General features: G+C 38.7%; 1 protein-coding gene across 5 annotated transcripts in view; it reads right to left on the bottom strand.

Moving 5' to 3' along the window:
• Positions 1-11,501, bottom strand: part of KNL1 (kinetochore scaffold 1) — a 63,969-nt gene extending 52,468 nt beyond the window's left edge. For 4 of the 5 annotated variants that reach the window (XR_013825603.1, XR_013825604.1, XM_079909714.1 and 1 more), the window contains exons 1-4: positions 11,393-11,501; positions 6,325-6,378; positions 5,198-5,237; positions 3,159-3,224 (exon numbers count right to left, since the gene is read on the bottom strand). Coding sequence is in view for 2 of the 5 variants with exons in the window: in XM_079909714.1 (XP_079765840.1) it covers positions 3,159-3,224; positions 5,198-5,237; positions 6,325-6,359 (141 nt within the window). In the remaining 3 variants the exon portion in view is untranslated. Of the gene's footprint in view, positions 1-2,618; positions 2,634-3,158; positions 3,225-5,197; positions 5,238-6,324; positions 6,379-11,392 lie in introns of those variants that run through there. The other variant, XM_079909715.1, reaches the window with a different exon arrangement.
• Between the last annotated feature and the right edge of the window lie 6,808 nt (positions 11,502-18,309).

The following is an 18,309-nucleotide window of genomic DNA, read 5'->3' as shown; positions in this document are numbered from 1 at the left end:
GGGCTTCAGTAGTTGTGGCTCACGGCCTTAGCTGCTCTGCGGCATGTGAGATCTTCCTGGACCAGCGCTCGAACTGGCGTCCCCTGCATTGGCAGGCGGATTCCCAACCACTGCGCCACCAGGGAAGTCCTTAACTGTTTTTAAGTGTACACTTCAGTAGTGTTAAGTACCTCTATATGGTCGTGCAACCAATCTCCAGAAATCTTTTCATCTTGCAAAACTGAAATTGTATATCCATTAAACAACTCCTCCTTTTCCCCGCCAACCTCCCCACAACCACAATTTTACGTTCTGTCTCTATGAATATGACTATTGTAGGTACTTCATGAGTGTAATTTATAAAGTATTTGTCTTTTTGTGACTGGTTTATTTCACTTAACATAATGTCCTCAAGGTTCATCCATGTTGTAGTATATATCAGAATTTCCTTCTTTTTTTTTTTAACATCTTTATTGGAGTATAATTGCTTTATAATGGAGTGTTAGTTTCTGCTTTACAACAAAGTGAATCAGCTATACATACATATATATCCCCATATCTCCTCCCTCTTGCATCTTCCTTCTTTTTTTAAGGCTGAATAATATTCCATAGACACCACATTTTGTTTATCCATTCATCTATCAAAGGACTCTGGGTTGCTTCCACCTTTTGGCTACTGTGAATATCACTGCTATGAACAGTGGTATACATATCCTCAAGACCCTGCTTTCAATTCTTTACACCCAGAAGTGGAATTGCTGGATCATATGGTAATTCTATTTTAATTTTTGGAGGAACCACTGTTTTTTACAGCAGCTGCACCATTTACATTCCCACCAACAGTGCACAAGGGTTCCAATTACTCCACATCCTAGCCAACACTTTCTATTTTCTGTTTGTTTTCTGTTTTTAATAGTAGTCATCCTAATGGGTATGAGTTGATATCTTACTGTGGTTTTGATTTGCATTTCCCTAATGATTAGTGATGCTGAGCATCTTTTCATTATAATATACTACTTTTATTTTCCCTCATCTTCCTTAACAACGGCAAACATTTTTACTCACGTAGATACCGAACACAAAAAGCAAAAGACAAAAACAAATGAAATACATAGAGAATTTTAACTGTGCTAATTCTGGATAACTGAGGACAAGTTTTGTTATAACAAAGAATCATCCGCTCTGTTAAGATCTTTGGCAGACACCACAGGCAGCTTTGAGCTTAATAATGACAATATTATGGACATAGTAAATACTACTATATTTCTTACTAAAAACCCCTGAAATTTGTGTGGTATATTGGAAAGAGCACTGAGTTAGAAATTAGGAGATTAGAGCTCCAATTTGAAGTTTGCCACTAACTGTGTGGGCTTAGACAAAACATTTAACCTCTCTGGACCTCATATTTCTCATCTATATAATGAAGGAACTAGATTCAAGATTAGTATTGAGGTCCTGTTGTTTTTAAAGCTCTATGAGTCTATGAATCTGTCATTTACTCTTTCAAACATTCATTAAATTAAAAAAAACCACACATACCAAATCCCATGCTCAGTGATGGAAAAAGACCGGTAAAGGAAACAATACAGTCCTTACTCTAATGCGGATTAATGGTGAAACAGATTAAAACAAAAAATCCACAAAAATATAAAATTCAAAGTGTAATGAGTGGTGTGAATAAAAACTGTATATAAAAAAATAATTTAGCCTGATAATCATGGAAGATTTCTTTGAGGAAGTACGTTTAAGTTGAGACCTGAAGGATTAGTTAGTAGTCAGATGAACAGTTGGGCAGAGGGAAAACATTCTAGGCAGAGCATGTGCAAAGGCCCTGAGGCAGGGAAAGGCTTGATGTATTTGAGAAATAGAAAGATAAGAGAGGCAGAAGTAGTGTAAGCACTCAGAATTATATGGTCTCCAAAACTATATGCATTTCATCCATCAACAAAATGTACTGAAAGTGAACTATATACCAGGCATAATATATTAAAAAACACATAACGAAGTCCTGACCTCAGAGAGTTCTCAATTTAGAATGGACATTAGTAAACAATTACAATAGAAGATGTTAAGGGATGATTTTCTGAGAGAAATGATACCAAAACTGAGTCTTGCAAACAAATTGGAATTACCAGAGAAACAGGACTACAGGGCTTCCCTGGTGGCGCAGTGGTTAAGAATCCGCCTGCCAATGCAGAGGACACAGGTTCGAGCCCTGGTCCAGAAAGATTCCACATGCCACGGAACAACTAAGCCCGTGAGCCACAACTACTGAAGCCCATGTGCCTAGAGCCCATGCTCCACAACAAAAGAAGCCACCGCAATGAGAAGTCTGCACACTGCAACGAAGAGTAGCCCCCGCTCGCCGTAACTAGAGAAAGCCCGTGTGCAGCAACGAAGACCCAACACAGCCAAAATTAATTAATAAATTTTAAAAATAGAGGACTACAAATATATGATAAACCAAGTATGATAAAATATTAATTATAGAATCTATGTAATGACTATATGAACATTCACCCTAAAATTCTTTCTACTTTTCAGTGTGTTTGAAAAAAAAATTTTTAATAAAATATTGGCAGATAAACGAAGAATGAGGGACTAGCCATCTAGACAGAGGTAACATCACATGTAAATACCTGCAGGCTTGACAGTTCTTGTCTGTTTGGGGAATGGTAAACAGTTCTGAATGGTGAGATACATGTATGAGAGTGGCAAGAAAAGTCTGGAAAAGCAAATAGGGGTTAAAAATCAAGAGTGCCAGCTTGCTCAAGTGTTTGGATTTTAACCTTAAGACCATGGGATGCTTACTTGTACATATTCAGTTGAGAATCATTTATGACATTCTCCCTTCATATAGCTAATAAAGTTTCTAACTATTAAAAATATCACTGACAAAAAATATATATATATATATATCACTGAGGGCTTCCGTGGTGGTGCAGTGGTTGAGAGTCTGCCTACCAATGCAGGGGACATGGGTTCGTGCCCCGGTCTGGGAAGATCCCACATGCCGCGGAGTGGCTGGCCCCGTGAGCCATGGCCGCTGAGCCTGCGCATCCGGAGCCCGTGCTCCACAACGGGAGAGGCCACAACAGTGAGAGGCCCGCGTGCCGCAAAAGAAAAAAAAAAAATCACTGAAAATAGTCATCTATAAAGCATTTGTACCAGAGACTTACCTGAACAGTTTCATTCCCATTCCCACCTCTGAGGTCCTGAAGAGGACTCCTTGGGGGTTTCAAAATCTAGAACAGAATTATTCAAGAAAATCTGCATTTCAAAATCTAGAACAGAATTATTCAAGAAAATCTGCAATGTCTATTAATAATCACTTCATTTCAAGTTATACCATGAGCAGAAAGGTAGAGATGCTAAAATTCCTGTAAAAACCTCTAAAACTCCTCAAACTCATATTGCTCAGTGGTATACTTTGTGGCTGCTTTAAATATTCGGCATCTATTCCCTTCTCCTTGCCCACATTCCCCAATTATTTTGCCTACTCTCATCCCATGTGGTCTCAGTAAAGCTCTACTCCAACTCTAGGGTTCAACAGGTAGCCCTGGCTGAGAACAATCTGCACATGGTATTCTTTTGTCAATAGTGACTGGTTTGGTAATGAGGACTTGACCCATATCAAGATATGGTCAAGACAATCAAGCCAAGATGATTCAATCCTGAGTATTCTGTTTCCTTCGTGTTTTATCCTGAGGAAATAGACACTATTTTTCATGTAGGACTTGAACCTGGAAGTTGGGAGAGCTAGATGTACTGTAGTAATCACAGAGGGAGAGCCCATTCTGATAATGGAGATTACCCAGAGAAAGGGATCAGAGTATAAAAAATGAAATCTTAGTACTGGTGATCATGTCCAGTACTTTCACCATAAGCATATTTGCCACAGACATCTTTGCTGCAAACATTTTTGCTGCATAACTAACTGGCCGTAAGGCATTTCTGCTATAAAAGATAAAAGAGGGACATTAAAGAGGACATAATGAAACATGAAAAATGAATAAGAAAGTTAAAGACTTTATTGCAAGATATGAAATACTTGAATACATTTAAAATGTGTGTAGATTCATGGCAATACTGAGCAAATAACTGATTTTATTTTGTGGGTTGTACCTAAGCTCTTGCCTTCTGTCTTTTGCTCATAGTATTTTATACATTTTTTAGTTTATTGATTCATTCCCTTCATTTGGCATCACGCTTTTTCATTTTCATTAAAATTTCTTTCTTCATTAAGACAAATTATCAGTTTCCAAATACTAGGATACATATTTGTAACTGAGCTTTGTATTGCATTATAAAACCCTTCCACACTGTTGTTTGTTCTTGGCATAATGCCATATGTCTGTTGAGAGATGTTCCAAAATTCTGTGGGAGAAATGGGTTCAACTCTGCCTTGGAGACCTTGGCATATCTCAGATTTATGTAATATAAAAATGAGAGTACTGCATCAATGAAGAAATGAAATCAAACTATCAATTAGTTATTTAACCTTTACAGCTAAATTGCACTGCTGCCAATTAATTATGTGGCAAAAGTGTTTGTGGCAAAGATGCTTACAGTGAAAGTACCCTACAACCTCTGGTGCTACTGTTGGAACACCTGATTGGTTAAATTGTGCCTAACATCATCCCTATCTTTGGATTTTTTCAATTTCATAACCCAATAAATTTTGTGCTTAAATCGGTTTGAGTTGGATTATTGTGTGTCTTGCTACAGCTTTGTACACATTTAAATATATTTTTTAAACAGCTTTATTAAAGTATAATTTACACAGCATAGAATGTATTAAATTACCATGAAACCCATAAAATAGGAATTTTAGTATATTTACAGAATTGTGTAATCAGGTTAAATTTTTTTTTTTTTTTTTTTTTTGTGGTATGCGGGCCTCTCACTGTTGTGGCCTCTCCTGTTGCGGAGCACAGGCTCCAGACGCGCAGGCTCAGCGGCCATGGCTCACGGGCCCAGCCGCTCCGCGGCATGTGGGATCTTCCCAGACCAGGGCACGAACCTGTGCCCCTGCCTCGGCAGGTGGACTTGCAACCACTGTGCCACCGGGGAAGCCCAGGTTAAATATTTGAGTCTTTATCCAGAGAGCAATAGAAGCCAGGGGGGTTGGGATGGTGATGTCATTCAAAATTACTGTGGTATGTAGTCATTATTCAATAAAAGGTAACAATTATTAGCTCAAATAGGTGTTTCTTACTGAGGAATGTCGTCTTCTAACAGGTCTCTCTACATTGTCACTGAAAGAGGAAAAAAAATTTACATACATAGCAGTAAAAAACTGAATTTCTAAAACCCATCATTACAACATCCCTTACGTGCTTTTAAATTGGTCATCACTTAACAGTTGGCGTCACTTTCACTTAATAAAATTTATATTACAAGACTTAAATTCAGTATTTAGAAAGTCAGTGTTTTAAAATACATATGGTATACCATAGGACTATCTCTTGAAAAACAAGAGATAACATAATTTAAAACATAATTTACCATATTGATTTATATAAGCATAATTATAAGATAAATGGACCAAAAGGAAAAAAAAAAAAAGAAAGAAAGGGAATTCTCTGGCAGTCCAGTGGTTAGGACTCAGTGCTTTCACTGCTATAGCTGTGGTTCAATCCCTGGTCAGGGAACTAAGATCCTGCAAGCCGCAGTGCAGCCAAAAAAAAAAAAAGAGATAAATGGACCATAAATCAAGAGACTCTAGTTCTGGTTTTACTACAGTGTGATTTTTAGAGCAGGTTTTGAATATTCAACTGGCTATGGTAGCCAAACAGACAACTTAGTCTGGTTTCCTTCCTGCCTGGTTTGATCATCACAGCTATTAGGTACTCTGCTCAGGTTAGTTGTTGCCAAGCAAGAATATGAGCCCAGTGTTCCACCACTTGATTTTTCAGGAAAAGCTGAAAATCTAATTATTGTATGAAATCTTGAAATTTTGGCAATTAATTCAAAAATTAAAAAACACTGTTTATTGTTTAGACAATTTTTTCTTTGTCATATATATATATGCCTGTAGGCTGTAAACTGCCACTAGTTTGTGATGCCAACTTTAGACAAATCATTTCATTTCTTCAGGCCTCAATTTTCTCATCCTTAAATTGAAGAGATAGGAAGTGGTCTCTAAAGTCCCTCTCAGTTTTGACTCCAGATGAGTTTATATAAAGATATGGCAGGGAGTGCTGTGACTTTGTAACATTTACTTCTTTTCCCTGGAACAGACTGGGAAAACATTTCAGAAGTTATAAACATGTCTTACTAATTGGAAAAGTATCTTTCCCTGATAAAGAGTTGAACATTTTTAGCTGCATTTCCCAAACTTACTTTTCTTCATTAGCCTCTGAAGACATCCCATCCATTTTCGAAGAAAAACTGTTTCTGTAACAAATACACAATATGAGAAAAGGTGAGAAAAAAGGAAGAGAAGTTGTAATCTGTGAAGAGGTTAAGAGCAGAGCAGAGTTGTAATTTCAGGATTACTTTCTGTGGGAGAGCCAAAAAAAGTAAAAAACTTCACTATGGGGCTATGAAACATGAGAAATTTTGAGGATTTTAAACTATTCTCTAATAGTGACCAATCCTAGAAAATTCTCATATTCAAGAGGAAATCAGTGACTAACTCTGATTGGAATGATATGGACTTTAACGGTTCAAATAAAAATTTGTCCTAGTTTATATGAGTTTATGGATTATATAATAATTCAATCTCAAAATATAGTCAATCAGCTATCAAAATACTTATATTTGCATAAAGTAGATTTGCATAAATGCATATTTATCTTATGAAAATTTAACTTTAAGTACTCGAGCAAAAAAAAATTTAAGGCATAAAAATAACATTTTAGGGGCTTCCCTGGTGGTCCAGTGGGTAAGACTCTGCACTCCCAATGCAGGGGGCCCAGGTTTGATCTCTGGTTGGGGAACTAGATCCCTTATCCTTCTGCAACTAAGTCTGCATGCTGCAACAAAGACCCGGGCCAGCCAAAATAAATAAATAAATAAATAAATAATTGGGGGAAAAAACATTTTAAACAGTGTAGTTGATTATGTTTACAATCTCACTCAATGAGTATCTGTCTTGGAAAGAGTGTGCAATAAGAAGCATAACCTGAAGTTTCTTTAACTGGTCTTATCTCCTACCTATCCATACCTATATTTTCACTTTATGCATTCTAACCTTAGAACTTTATCCCTGGGTAAGAAAAAATTCCATTGCAGATTTCAAAAAACAGAATAGCTAGAGATTCTGACTCAACAATATGAGCATTTCTACTAAATACTAAATTAATACCACATACATATGGACTTCCCTGGTGACACAGTGGTTAAGAATCCGCCTGCCAAGGCAGGAGACATGGGTTTGAGTCCTGGTCTGGGAAGATCCCACATGCCACAGAGCAACTAAGTGTGAGCCACAACTACTGAGCCTGCACTCTAGAGCCCGCGAGCCACAACTACTGAGCCCACGTGCCACAACTACTGGAGCCCATGCGCCTAGAGCCTGTGCTCCGCAACAAGAGAATCTACTGCAATGTGAAGCCGGCGCACCGCAACAAAGACCCAAGGCAGCCAAAAATAAATAAATAGATGGATAGATAGATAAAAAGACTAAAATACTTACTTAGAAAAAAATAAAATACCACATACACAAACTGTCAGAATCAATGTTCTTACACTTTTAGCAATAAGTAAAAAACCAAAACAACAAAAAAACAGGTACTTAAAAGATATCTTATTTTACATGCTTTCATCATATATAACAAGTCAAATTAAAGAATACTTCATAATGAACTTGAACCTGAAGTAAAAGTCTGCTTATTTTTCAGTATTATTTAATTAGCTGTTAATATAGATATAAGGTGATGGGTATCTTCTAGGATTTGATCTCTGACCCTCTCCTTTTGTCCTCCATCACTTTCTCAGTCTGTTTATCCATTCTTCTGGTTTCACTTACCTCCTGTTCACAGATAACACCTATATCTGCTTAAAATAATATTTTTATTTTTTATTTAATTAATTTATTTTTTTGCGGTACACAGGCCTCTCACTGCTGTGGCCTCTCCCGTTGCGGAGCACAGGCTCCGGATGCAGGTGGAGGTGGTTGCGGGTAAGAGAGTTTTTTTTTTTTGGTTGCTTTGGGTCTTCACTGCTGCTCATGGGCTTTCTCTAGTTGTGGCGAACAGGAGCTACTCTTCGTTGCAGTGTGTGGACTTCTCATTGCGGTGGCTTCTCTTGTTGCGGAGCACGGGCTCTAGGTGTGCGGGCTTCAGTAGTTGCAGCATGCAGGCTCTAGGGTGCACGGGCTTTAGTAGTTGTGGTACTCGGGCTCAGTAGTTGTGGCTCGAGGGCTCTAGAGCGCAGGCTCATTACTTGTGGCACACGGGCTTAGTTGCTCCGCAGCATATGTGATCTTCCCGGAGCAGGGCTTGAACCCATGTCCACTGCATTGGCAGGTGGATTCTTAACCACTGTGCCACCAGGGAAGTCCCAAGAGAGCTTTCTTTCGATACAAAATAACTAACTTAAAGTAGTGAAGGTGGTTGCTTTTGGGAAAGAGGACAGTATGTAATAGCTTAAATTTTTAAATTAAAAATATTATTTTGGGGGCTTCATGATCTATGTCTTGCATTTTTTTCTTCTTTTGGAAATATTTTCAAATCCAGTGATATATTAAAAATTCACAGATTAAAAATAGTAAATACGGGCTTCCCTGGTGGCGCAGTAGTTGAGAGTCCGCCTGCCGATGCAGGGGATGCAGGTTCGTGCCCCGGTCCGGGAAGATCCCACATGCCGCGGAGCGGCTAGGCCCGTAAGCCATGGCCGCTGAGCCTGCGCGTCCGGAGCCTGTGCTCCGCAACGGGAGAGGCCACAACAGTGAGAGGCCCGCGCACCGCAAAAAAAAAAAAAAAAAGTAAATACTATCAAATCAGGATCACCTAAACATCTTCATTGTTTGAAACAGTCATCGTGCATCATTCTTGTTTAGCCTGCAGACCAGCTGACATTTGATTAAGTACTAAGATTCAAAGCTTATTGATGTCCTCTTTTAAAAATATTCTATTCAGTACATATCTGTAAGTTCCACCTCCAACAGAAACAGGAGACTCCAGGTTCTCACATGAAGCTTCACGTGTAAAATGCTATTATGGTTGAACTTTTGATCACTGTCACATTAATTGATTACTGATTGGTTCCAGAACTGTGCACTTGGCACACAGGTAGGGGTGCTACAGCTTACTCACAAAGGTGTTCTGGGATATTTTGAACTTTTGAGAGAAACAACAATTCTCAACATCTATACATCACTGCTAGCTCAATATAGTACCCATTCACATTACATTAGTTTTGATAACATATTATTGCAAAGCTGGATTTTTGGCAGTTCCTGTGATATAAAGCAAGTACTTTTGATCAATGTGGTACTGGAAATGAGGGTGGCAGTATCCACTCTGATTCCAAAATCTAAAAGGTGTGCAATATTCAACAGGCACACATATCCAATTAGTAAATAATTGTAAGTATTTATGAATAAAATTAAAATATTATCTTTTACTTCAATTTATGTATATTATTTTTTTCAAATGGCTACTAAGCAGGTAGAATCACTTAACAACAACTTCTAAAATTGTTTGGACCTAAGCACTTAATAAATATTGATAGAACTGTTAGATATTTCTTTTGTCCTAGGGGCATAATGAGCCAAGAAAATTTGGGAACTACTAGTCTAAATAATCCAGAGGTCCACAAACTACAGCTGCTGGGCCAAATGGGCCTTTAACAGTAGTTTTTTACATTTTAAATCAGTTACAGAGAACAAAAAAAAAGCATAGAAAGAAGAAATGTGACAGAGATCATGTAGACCATGGAGCCTGCAAAACCTGAAAATCTACTATCTAGCTATTTGTCCACTCCTTCATTTACTTCACCACTATCTAGAATTAATATATTTCATAGTGGCCAATGATATAGATTCTAGATCTGTGCTGTCCAATACAGAACAGGTCTAGAGTCTATATCATTTAAATTTAAATTAATTAAAATGAAATAAAATTTACAATATAGTTCTTGTTACAATAGACACATTGCAGGTGTTCATCACATGGGACTAATGAGTACCGTGTTAGTGCAGAAATAAAACATTACCATTAACAATGAAAGTTTTATTGGACAGCACTGTCCTACTAACAATATCTAGAGTGTCTTCTACCATCTCTTAGTTAGCATCAAACACATCATTAATACTACCACTCCAAATATTTTTACTCAGTTTACATCTATTTGTCAATCTTGTAAACATTCCTAGCCATTCACATAGTCAAAAAGAATTATACTGCTTTGAACCCAAACTTTAAATACCAAAATCTTACATTAACTCATCTCTATAAATCATTCTTCCCTTCAAGTTCCACCTCAAATACCACTTTCTCCAAGAAGCCTCCTTTAGTCTCCATTGCCAAAAAGCATCAGATAAGCTTTTCTGTGCTCCCATATGCCTTCAGAATGTCCTACAATCCTTTACATTGTCCTGTTTTATAGTTATCTGTGTATATTAATTCTTTCCCGTTCTGGACTGTAAACTCTAGATGAGGGACTCAATCATCCGCTCCCAGCCCTGGCACAAGACAACAAAGAACCCAATACAAATCTGAGGAATTCGACTTATTCAATTCAACCGAAAACTTCAATCTTAATACCTAGAGTAAGTTCTGCTTTGGTCTTTTCTGTCATCTCTCTATAAACCTATCTTCAAAATTCCAATCGGCAATGTATTTTTTTTAGAACTTTTTCTTAAACTCCAGTATTGAGATAAACAGCAAGAAAAGACTCCTTAACTCTGGCCTAATAATGGACAGAGGAAGACTTTTTAAAAACTTATTTGTGGTGTAGTAATATTGGCTTTATTTGTCTATGTTATTACATCCGCCGGAAACCCAAAATCTGCTCAGTGCTGCTAGCACTCGATCAGACATTGTAAATAAACCATAAGCCGAGAGTTTAAAATCACTTATTGCTGTCACTTCATTTATAGCTAAGAAAAGATTGAGTAAGAAGTGCGAACGGACGCGAGTTCCCCAAGGAAAAGAAACTGGGGTGCGAGGAAGAGTACCGGAACCCTGACAGAAGATGGCGGGCGGGGCGCCGCGGGCCGGGTCCCCCTCGCCGTGGGGCCCAGGTGTGGACGGAGACTGCTAGGGAGGAGGGAGGCGGCACATGTGCAGGCCGAGGTGAGGAAAAAAAGAGACCCGCACCCGCGGAGAAGCGTCAGTACCTGAGCCCAGCGAGTTCCGAGGCAGTTTGGCTGTAGGAGTGTCCCCCACCTCCCACCGCGGGGCCTTCAGACCGCTCAGACAAAACCTAAATCCCTCCGCGCGAAGCCCAGGCCGAAAGTTACCCGCCGCGGCCCAACTGCTTGAGAAATTCTCCTCGGACTTGTTTGGCGTCCGCACGCTTCTCAGAGAGGCACCTCACCGCCACCCCTCGACGTCACCTCACAACACCCAGACGGCCTCAGTGAAGCATTCAAATCTAACCGCCCTGTTGGTGCGCATGCGCAAAACCGCTCAACGCGTCGGCCCCGCCCCTTAGGCTCCAGAGCCTTCCTAAGACTCCTTTAATCAAACTTCCTTTGCAACCTGTATGCCGATTTTATTTCTTTCAAGGTTATCTCATTTTCTACCGAATTTTCCTTTGTCCATTCCCATTGCAGATCTCCCACAGTATGGGAGCGGCCATCTTCTTTTGATTTCTTGCTATCAAAAGGATAGGAGCTTTGCTTCCGTACAAAATGGCGGCTTCTATCACATTGCGTCACATCCCCCTAGTTTTACTCCCTATAGCTAGCAGGAAACAGGAGGTTTCGGGGACGAGGTGGCCGAGTGGTTAAGGCGATGGACTGCTAATCCATTGTGCTCTGCACGCGTGGGTTCGAATCCCATCCTCGTCGGGGAATTGTTTTTGCCTCTGATTTGAACAGATAAACGTAAATTTGCTTGCGGAATGAAAACAGTTGAATATTTGTTCCAGGCATGATTTACTAGTCAATTTACTCTAGCACAATTAACCTCCTGTTTGAATCTTTGAAAGAAGGGCTCGGGAGCATTGTGACCTCGCAGATAAAGAAAAAGTTGGGAAAGAGACATTTCCTGGGATTCGGAGTTTAATTATAAAATGGATTTAATGTCTTTTTAATGAAGTAAACAATAGTGCATAGAATTCCACGATTATTACTGTTCCCATATGTTCCAGTTGTGGTCTGGTCAACATTAATTAACCCAGCTCCTGATTGAGGAACTTCAATTACTGTGGATTCTTACCCCAGGGTTTTCACTTCAAAAGCTACCGCGAGACAGTGTTGAGGATTCTCTTCCAGCCCCCAGCAGGCTGCAGGTGTTCAAGAAAAGTATTCGACATTAAAAAGATGTTGACAACGCGTGGAAACTTGGTGGTATCTAGAAGCCAGAGACTGAACGTCTACCTTCCCAAAGGAGGTGTTAATTCCTCTCTTGGATTTAAGCAAAGAGGGAAAAACAGGGAGTAGAAAAAGAATAGATTCCCCTCTTGAAAGGTCATCGGGCAGATTCATTCAACTCACATTTAACAACCTTCATTTATCCAGTATTTATCTGCAGGCAACACAATGAATTATAGCACTTTAATTAACCATAACCCTGTGATCACGATAAACATTTTTATTACTCCATTTTATAAATGAGGACACTGAAAGATAAGCTTGCCCAAGGTTATACAGCTTCTGTAATTGCAGAAAAGGCATTGTAACCCAAGTCTGTCGAACTCTGGTGGCTCTTAACATCATCCTATGTGGTGCTGGAAATTAGTAAAAAGTGCTCATCAATCCCTTGCGGTGATGGTTTACACATTCTCTCTGCAGTGTACGGTATCCCAGAACCTGGCAACGGGCAGGTGTCTTCAGCAAAGTTCTTAGCCCTCAGGGTGGAATTCAGGCTCCAGTGGCTCCTCCTTGTCAATTCAAATCCCTTGGGAATGTTGATACCTGCCTGGGCTGAGGACTGAGGGTCACCCCAGTACCTGCCTTCAGCCTTGCTCTGTAATTCATTCACCACTCTGCTGCTAGGAGGTGTTTCTACCCGGATTCTACACACTCCCAAGGGGTCCATGGATAGAATTCAATTGGTTACTTCGTTGGGGAAAAAACTGCAGCTTTATTTTCATTCATCTCTAATTGAAAGCACTTCCTTCAATAAAGATAAGCAGCAAACTACAGTAATATTAACCTTACCTGTGATTTTTGTCACCAATAGAAATAACAGATAATGTTATATCACATTACTGTTACTGCTTTATGCTCATTACTACTACTTCAAGATAATGGTAGTTGTTGGACCTGCCATTAGATCTTGTAAATTTATGCATTCATAAGAAAGTACATGCATTATACTATTAGATCACAGATTTTTTTAATTTTATTTTATTAAAGTATAGTTGATTTACAATGTTGTGTTAATTTCTGCTGTAAAGTGATTCAGTTATATGTATATATACATTCTTTTTCATATTCTTTTCCATCATGGTTTATCAGAGGATATTGAATATAGTTCCCTGTGCTATACAGTAGGACCTTGTTGTTTATCCATTCTATATATAATAGTTTGCATCTGCTAATCCCAACCTCCCAATCCATCCCTCCCCACCCCTCTTCCCCCTTAGCAACCACAACTCTATTCTCTATGTCTGTGAGTCTGTTTCTGTTTCGTAGATAAGTTCATTCGTGTCATAGATTCCACATATATGTTACATTAGATTCCACATGTAAGTGATATCATATGGTATTTGTCTTTCTGTTTCTGCTTCACTTGGTATTATATCACAGATTTCTGAACTATTTTAATAGCTGTATTCCAACTTAACTGGTTGACTGTCTATTACAACAAACTTAATTTTATGCATTTAAAAACAATATTCTGAGAAGGGACCCATAGGCTTTACCAGACTACCAAAGATCTATGTCACAAAAAAGGTTAAGAGCCCCTGAGAGATTTTTCTGAAGTGCCCTCAAGACATTGATCTTAACCTTCCTCTCAACTAGGCCTTGCTCTCTCTGGACAAAGCTCATGCTTACAGTAAGTCTTGCTATGACAGTCCCAGTTTTTGCATTTCTTTGATCTCTTCATGTATAAGAACTGTGCTTATTTTACCTGTTTCTGAGAGAATCAAAAGGATTCAGGCTAACACAGAAGGGTAAAGTAAGTCTCTTTAAAACCCAGAGAAAAGATTGTAAAACTCTTCTTGAATCCTGTCTGGAGTCACAGCTGGGGAAAAAAAAGGATTAACAACATGCCAGTTTATTTAAAAGCCTGAGGCCAGGGGTGTGGGGACTTGGATTAGTAGTAATGGAGAAAAATTTATCTATGTAATGAAGGAAGGCAGTAAAGTGTTAGAGGCGCCATCTACTGGAGAAGCTGCAACTGAAGACTTGGACAAGATAGTTCTGCCTGAATGGCTCATACGTTTTGAAATATCCCCATTACTCCCCCAAATTTGTCAACAAGCCACAGCTCAAGGAAATCATTCTCCATCAACACCAGGGTTCTTCACAAGTCCTATCCTGAACTATTGCAGGACCTCTCACCTCTGGAAGACCAGGAGAAAAAGAACCATTGCACAGCCACATGCATTACCAAGATATTCCAGCTCTCCTGTTACTTCGGTGCCAGGGAATGGATCTTCATTCTCTGAGTCCAGCTTCAAGAAGACCCATTGTCTCTGGAGAATGAGGTGCTCTGGGAAGAACTGTCCAGCGTTTACTTGGTGATGGTCTGCTGCCTGGGCAGATCCTTATGTGTCAGCAGCCCTCATGGACAAATCTCTGAAGGAAGAAGTGAAATCCAGGATTTTTTTTTTTTTTTTTTTGGTGTGCCTCCAGTTTGTTTCTTAATTCTTACAAGAGAAACTCAGACCCAGGGCTGCAAGACTTAACAAAGATTGGTTTTGAGAGGCAGGCCATATCAGAAGTGAATTCATTCTGTTCCTTACCATTAGGAAGTATGGTCCCACTCAGAATCATCTCTGGGAAGACAGTTGTGACAAGACCTGGAGAAGTTCAAGAATGAATCCAGGCATTCTTCTCTGAGTCTGCAACATCAACTCAAAACTTATTTTTTCCTCAAATTATTCCCTCAGCTGCATGCTATCATATGAAAACATCCATGTTGCCATAACAACTTCTGGGAATGCCTACTAAGCTGAAAACTAAACAATATTTTCATATTGAAGATCGATAGAGCAAAAATTGAAATCTAGTTTATAGTAAACTTCTTCAGGAAGACAAAGTGAATAAATGCCAATAGACTAGGGGAAAGGGGGAATAACACTTGCTTATATCCCATGCTTTGTATCTTCTGCAAAGATAGCTATGGATAGATAGCAAGCAAGAACCAGTTACACACACCTTTCCTTCTCATCACAGTGAGGATGAGCAATGCCCTAGATTTCAAATTTCAAATATTCATTTGAAATCTCCAGAATGAAGTAAAACTGGGTCAAGCCCAACTTCAGTAGGTGAAATTAATGGATGAAGGACCTGAGGACATGACTGATGATTCCATGGAGTTAGAAGCAATAATTCCTTTTCTGATTTTGGTACTATGGAGTAGTAAGTTTTTCATATTTCTCTTTGGGCTAAATAAAAGGTCATTGACTCTAAGCACTTTTTTCCCCTCTGGCTTTCTCAAAGATTCTGACTTTCTTAAGTATTTTTACCTGAATCTTTTAATTTACATTTATCAATTCTAGATCAGATGCCTTCAGTTAATGCTTAGAAAGTTACGACGGACAAATGAAGGCTATATTTGTTCTGAACTATGACAGCATACTAAGTGATAACAACAGACCAGTAACAATTCCAAGTCATCTCAATGATCAACTTTCTGTTGATAGCTAATACAGATATAGATTTTAAATTCTGATTTTTAAATACTTGAATAATATAGAAACTTGACACCTAAAATAAAATTTTGCTTTCAGAAAACTGAAATAGCTCCTTGACAGTAGTTTCTATGTACTCACTACAAGGATCACTTAAAATCAACTCTCCTTTCAATGACTGTCAGTAATCATTTTTTTGGTATAACCCAGCAAGTAACAGAGGCAACCTTTATTTTAGCCCATGATGTAGGACTTAGTTTTATTTTTCTTTTGGCTTAAACAACAGAAATTATTTCATAGCTCTGAGGACTGGAAGTCTGAGATCAAGGTGTCAATAGGGTTGGTTCCATCTGAGGGCTGTGAGAGTGAATCTGTTCCACATCTCTTTTCTAGCTTCTGGTGATTTTCTGGCAATTTTTAACATTCCTTTGCTTGTAAAATTCTTAATCCTTATAATTTTGCCTCAATTCTGATTCTGGACAATTTAGCATTTAGGATGAAACATAAAGCTATTCTTACTCCATTTCAAATGTTGGAAAGTTTACAAGAAAAAGGAACCAGAAAATTGTATCATTTATTGTTTACTTGAATTAATGAAGTATTTTCAAGAATTTTGTGTCTAGATGTCACATTAATAAAGTGTTAGGAAATGCTCTCTTTGTGTCTGAAAGTATGCCAAATCTAGAATATCAAAACTCTAAACTGCTTTTAGATCTCTCAGCTCTGTTATGATAAAGAAGCATTATTTGAATCTGCTAAGGCATATTAAAGTGGTCAGTCACTTTTGCAAATTATTATATATTGCTTATCATTACTGTCTCCAAAATTCCAGACATATGGTGCTCTTTTTCCATCGCTGGTGAAAGCGACCCATGGCCGAGGCACTTGGGAGTGGTACCCACCAGCTGCATGGAGGTCAAATAGACCTTGGGAGTTGTGCAGTGGGTGACCAGGAGAATCACTATTTCAGAGATAACCAAAGGTTAAAAAAAGAAAGAGAGAGATCTTTTAACGATTAAAAAAATTTTTTTTACCTTGAAAGGTATTATACATACAAGGATATAATACATACATGTAATATATTGTGTATGTATAGTTTAAAAGCATAAAACCAGTACAATTTATATACAACCCAGCTAAAGAAATGGAATATTACTAGGACCTTTGAAGCTTCCTGTGTGCCCCTCCCTGCTCGCATCCTCCCACCAAAGAGAAAACTACTTCACTGAATATTGTGTTATTCATCCTTTTACTTTTCTTTACCAAATATACATATATACATATACATACATACATATATATAACATTTTAGGAATGTATATGTCTTGTCTGTTTTTGAATTTTATATAAATGGAATCATTCCTCTGTGACTTCTTTCACTCAACACTGTTTTATCCATATAATTCATTCAGTTTTACTGCTGCTTATTATACAATTATCTGAATATATAATTATCTATTGTCTTATGGACAGATACTTCAGTTGTCTCCAGTTTTTTGCTATTATAAGAATGCTGCTATATATATAAATATAAATATATATATAAAACCCTCATTTATATATATAAAACCCTCATTTTAAACCTGAGGAAAGTGAACCACAGAGAAATTGGTAACCTGCTCAAAGCTATGATAAGTGGAAGGGCCAGGATTTGAACAGGCAGCCTGGCCCCAGAGCTTGTGCTCCTGTTCACGTGCTAGGCTGCTCAGCAGTGAGCTGCAAAGGATATTATTTCTAAAGTAAGTGATAGTGAAGGGGGGAGGGTACTTCTGACCTTTAAAGTCCCATTCATAGAATATCATATCTGACTGTGAAACTGCACACAGTATATCACAACCAAGTCATTCTTTGCTTTGCTAACAGAAAGAATTTCTGGCAAAGGAAGGAAGGGAGGGAGGGAGGAAGTGAAAAAGATGAAGAAGGAAAGAAGGAAGGAAGGGAAGGGGAGGAAAGAAAGGGGAAAGAATTTCAACAAAAATACAGGTAAGAAGAGCAACAAAATATCTGCTGACCTGGGGCTTCCCTGGTGGCGCAGTGGTTAAGAATCCGCCTGCCAATGCAGGTCACACGGGCTCAAGCCTTGGCCCGGGAAGATCCCACGTGCCGCTGAGCAACTAAGCCCGTGCGCCACAACTACTGAGCCTGCGTGCCTAGAGCCCGTGCTCCACCACAAGAGAAGCCACTGCACTGAGAAGCCCGCGCACCACAACAAAGAGTAGCCCCCGCTCGCCGCAACTAGAGAAAGCCCGCACACAGCAACGAAGACCCAAGGCAGCGAAAAACAAATAAATTAATAAAATGTATTAAAAAAAAAAAAAGAATGCTGCTGTGGATGTTCTTATACATGCCTTCTGGGGTACATATACAAGTGTTTCCTCTAGGTATATAGGTACAAGTGGAATCACT

Source organism: Stenella coeruleoalba (genome assembly GCF_951394435.1).
Source record: "Stenella coeruleoalba genome assembly, chromosome: 2".
Lineage (NCBI taxonomy): Eukaryota > Metazoa > Chordata > Mammalia > Artiodactyla > Delphinidae > Stenella > Stenella coeruleoalba.
Note: the sequence above shows the minus strand (reverse complement) of the source record. Positions and strands in the feature narration are given on the sequence as shown.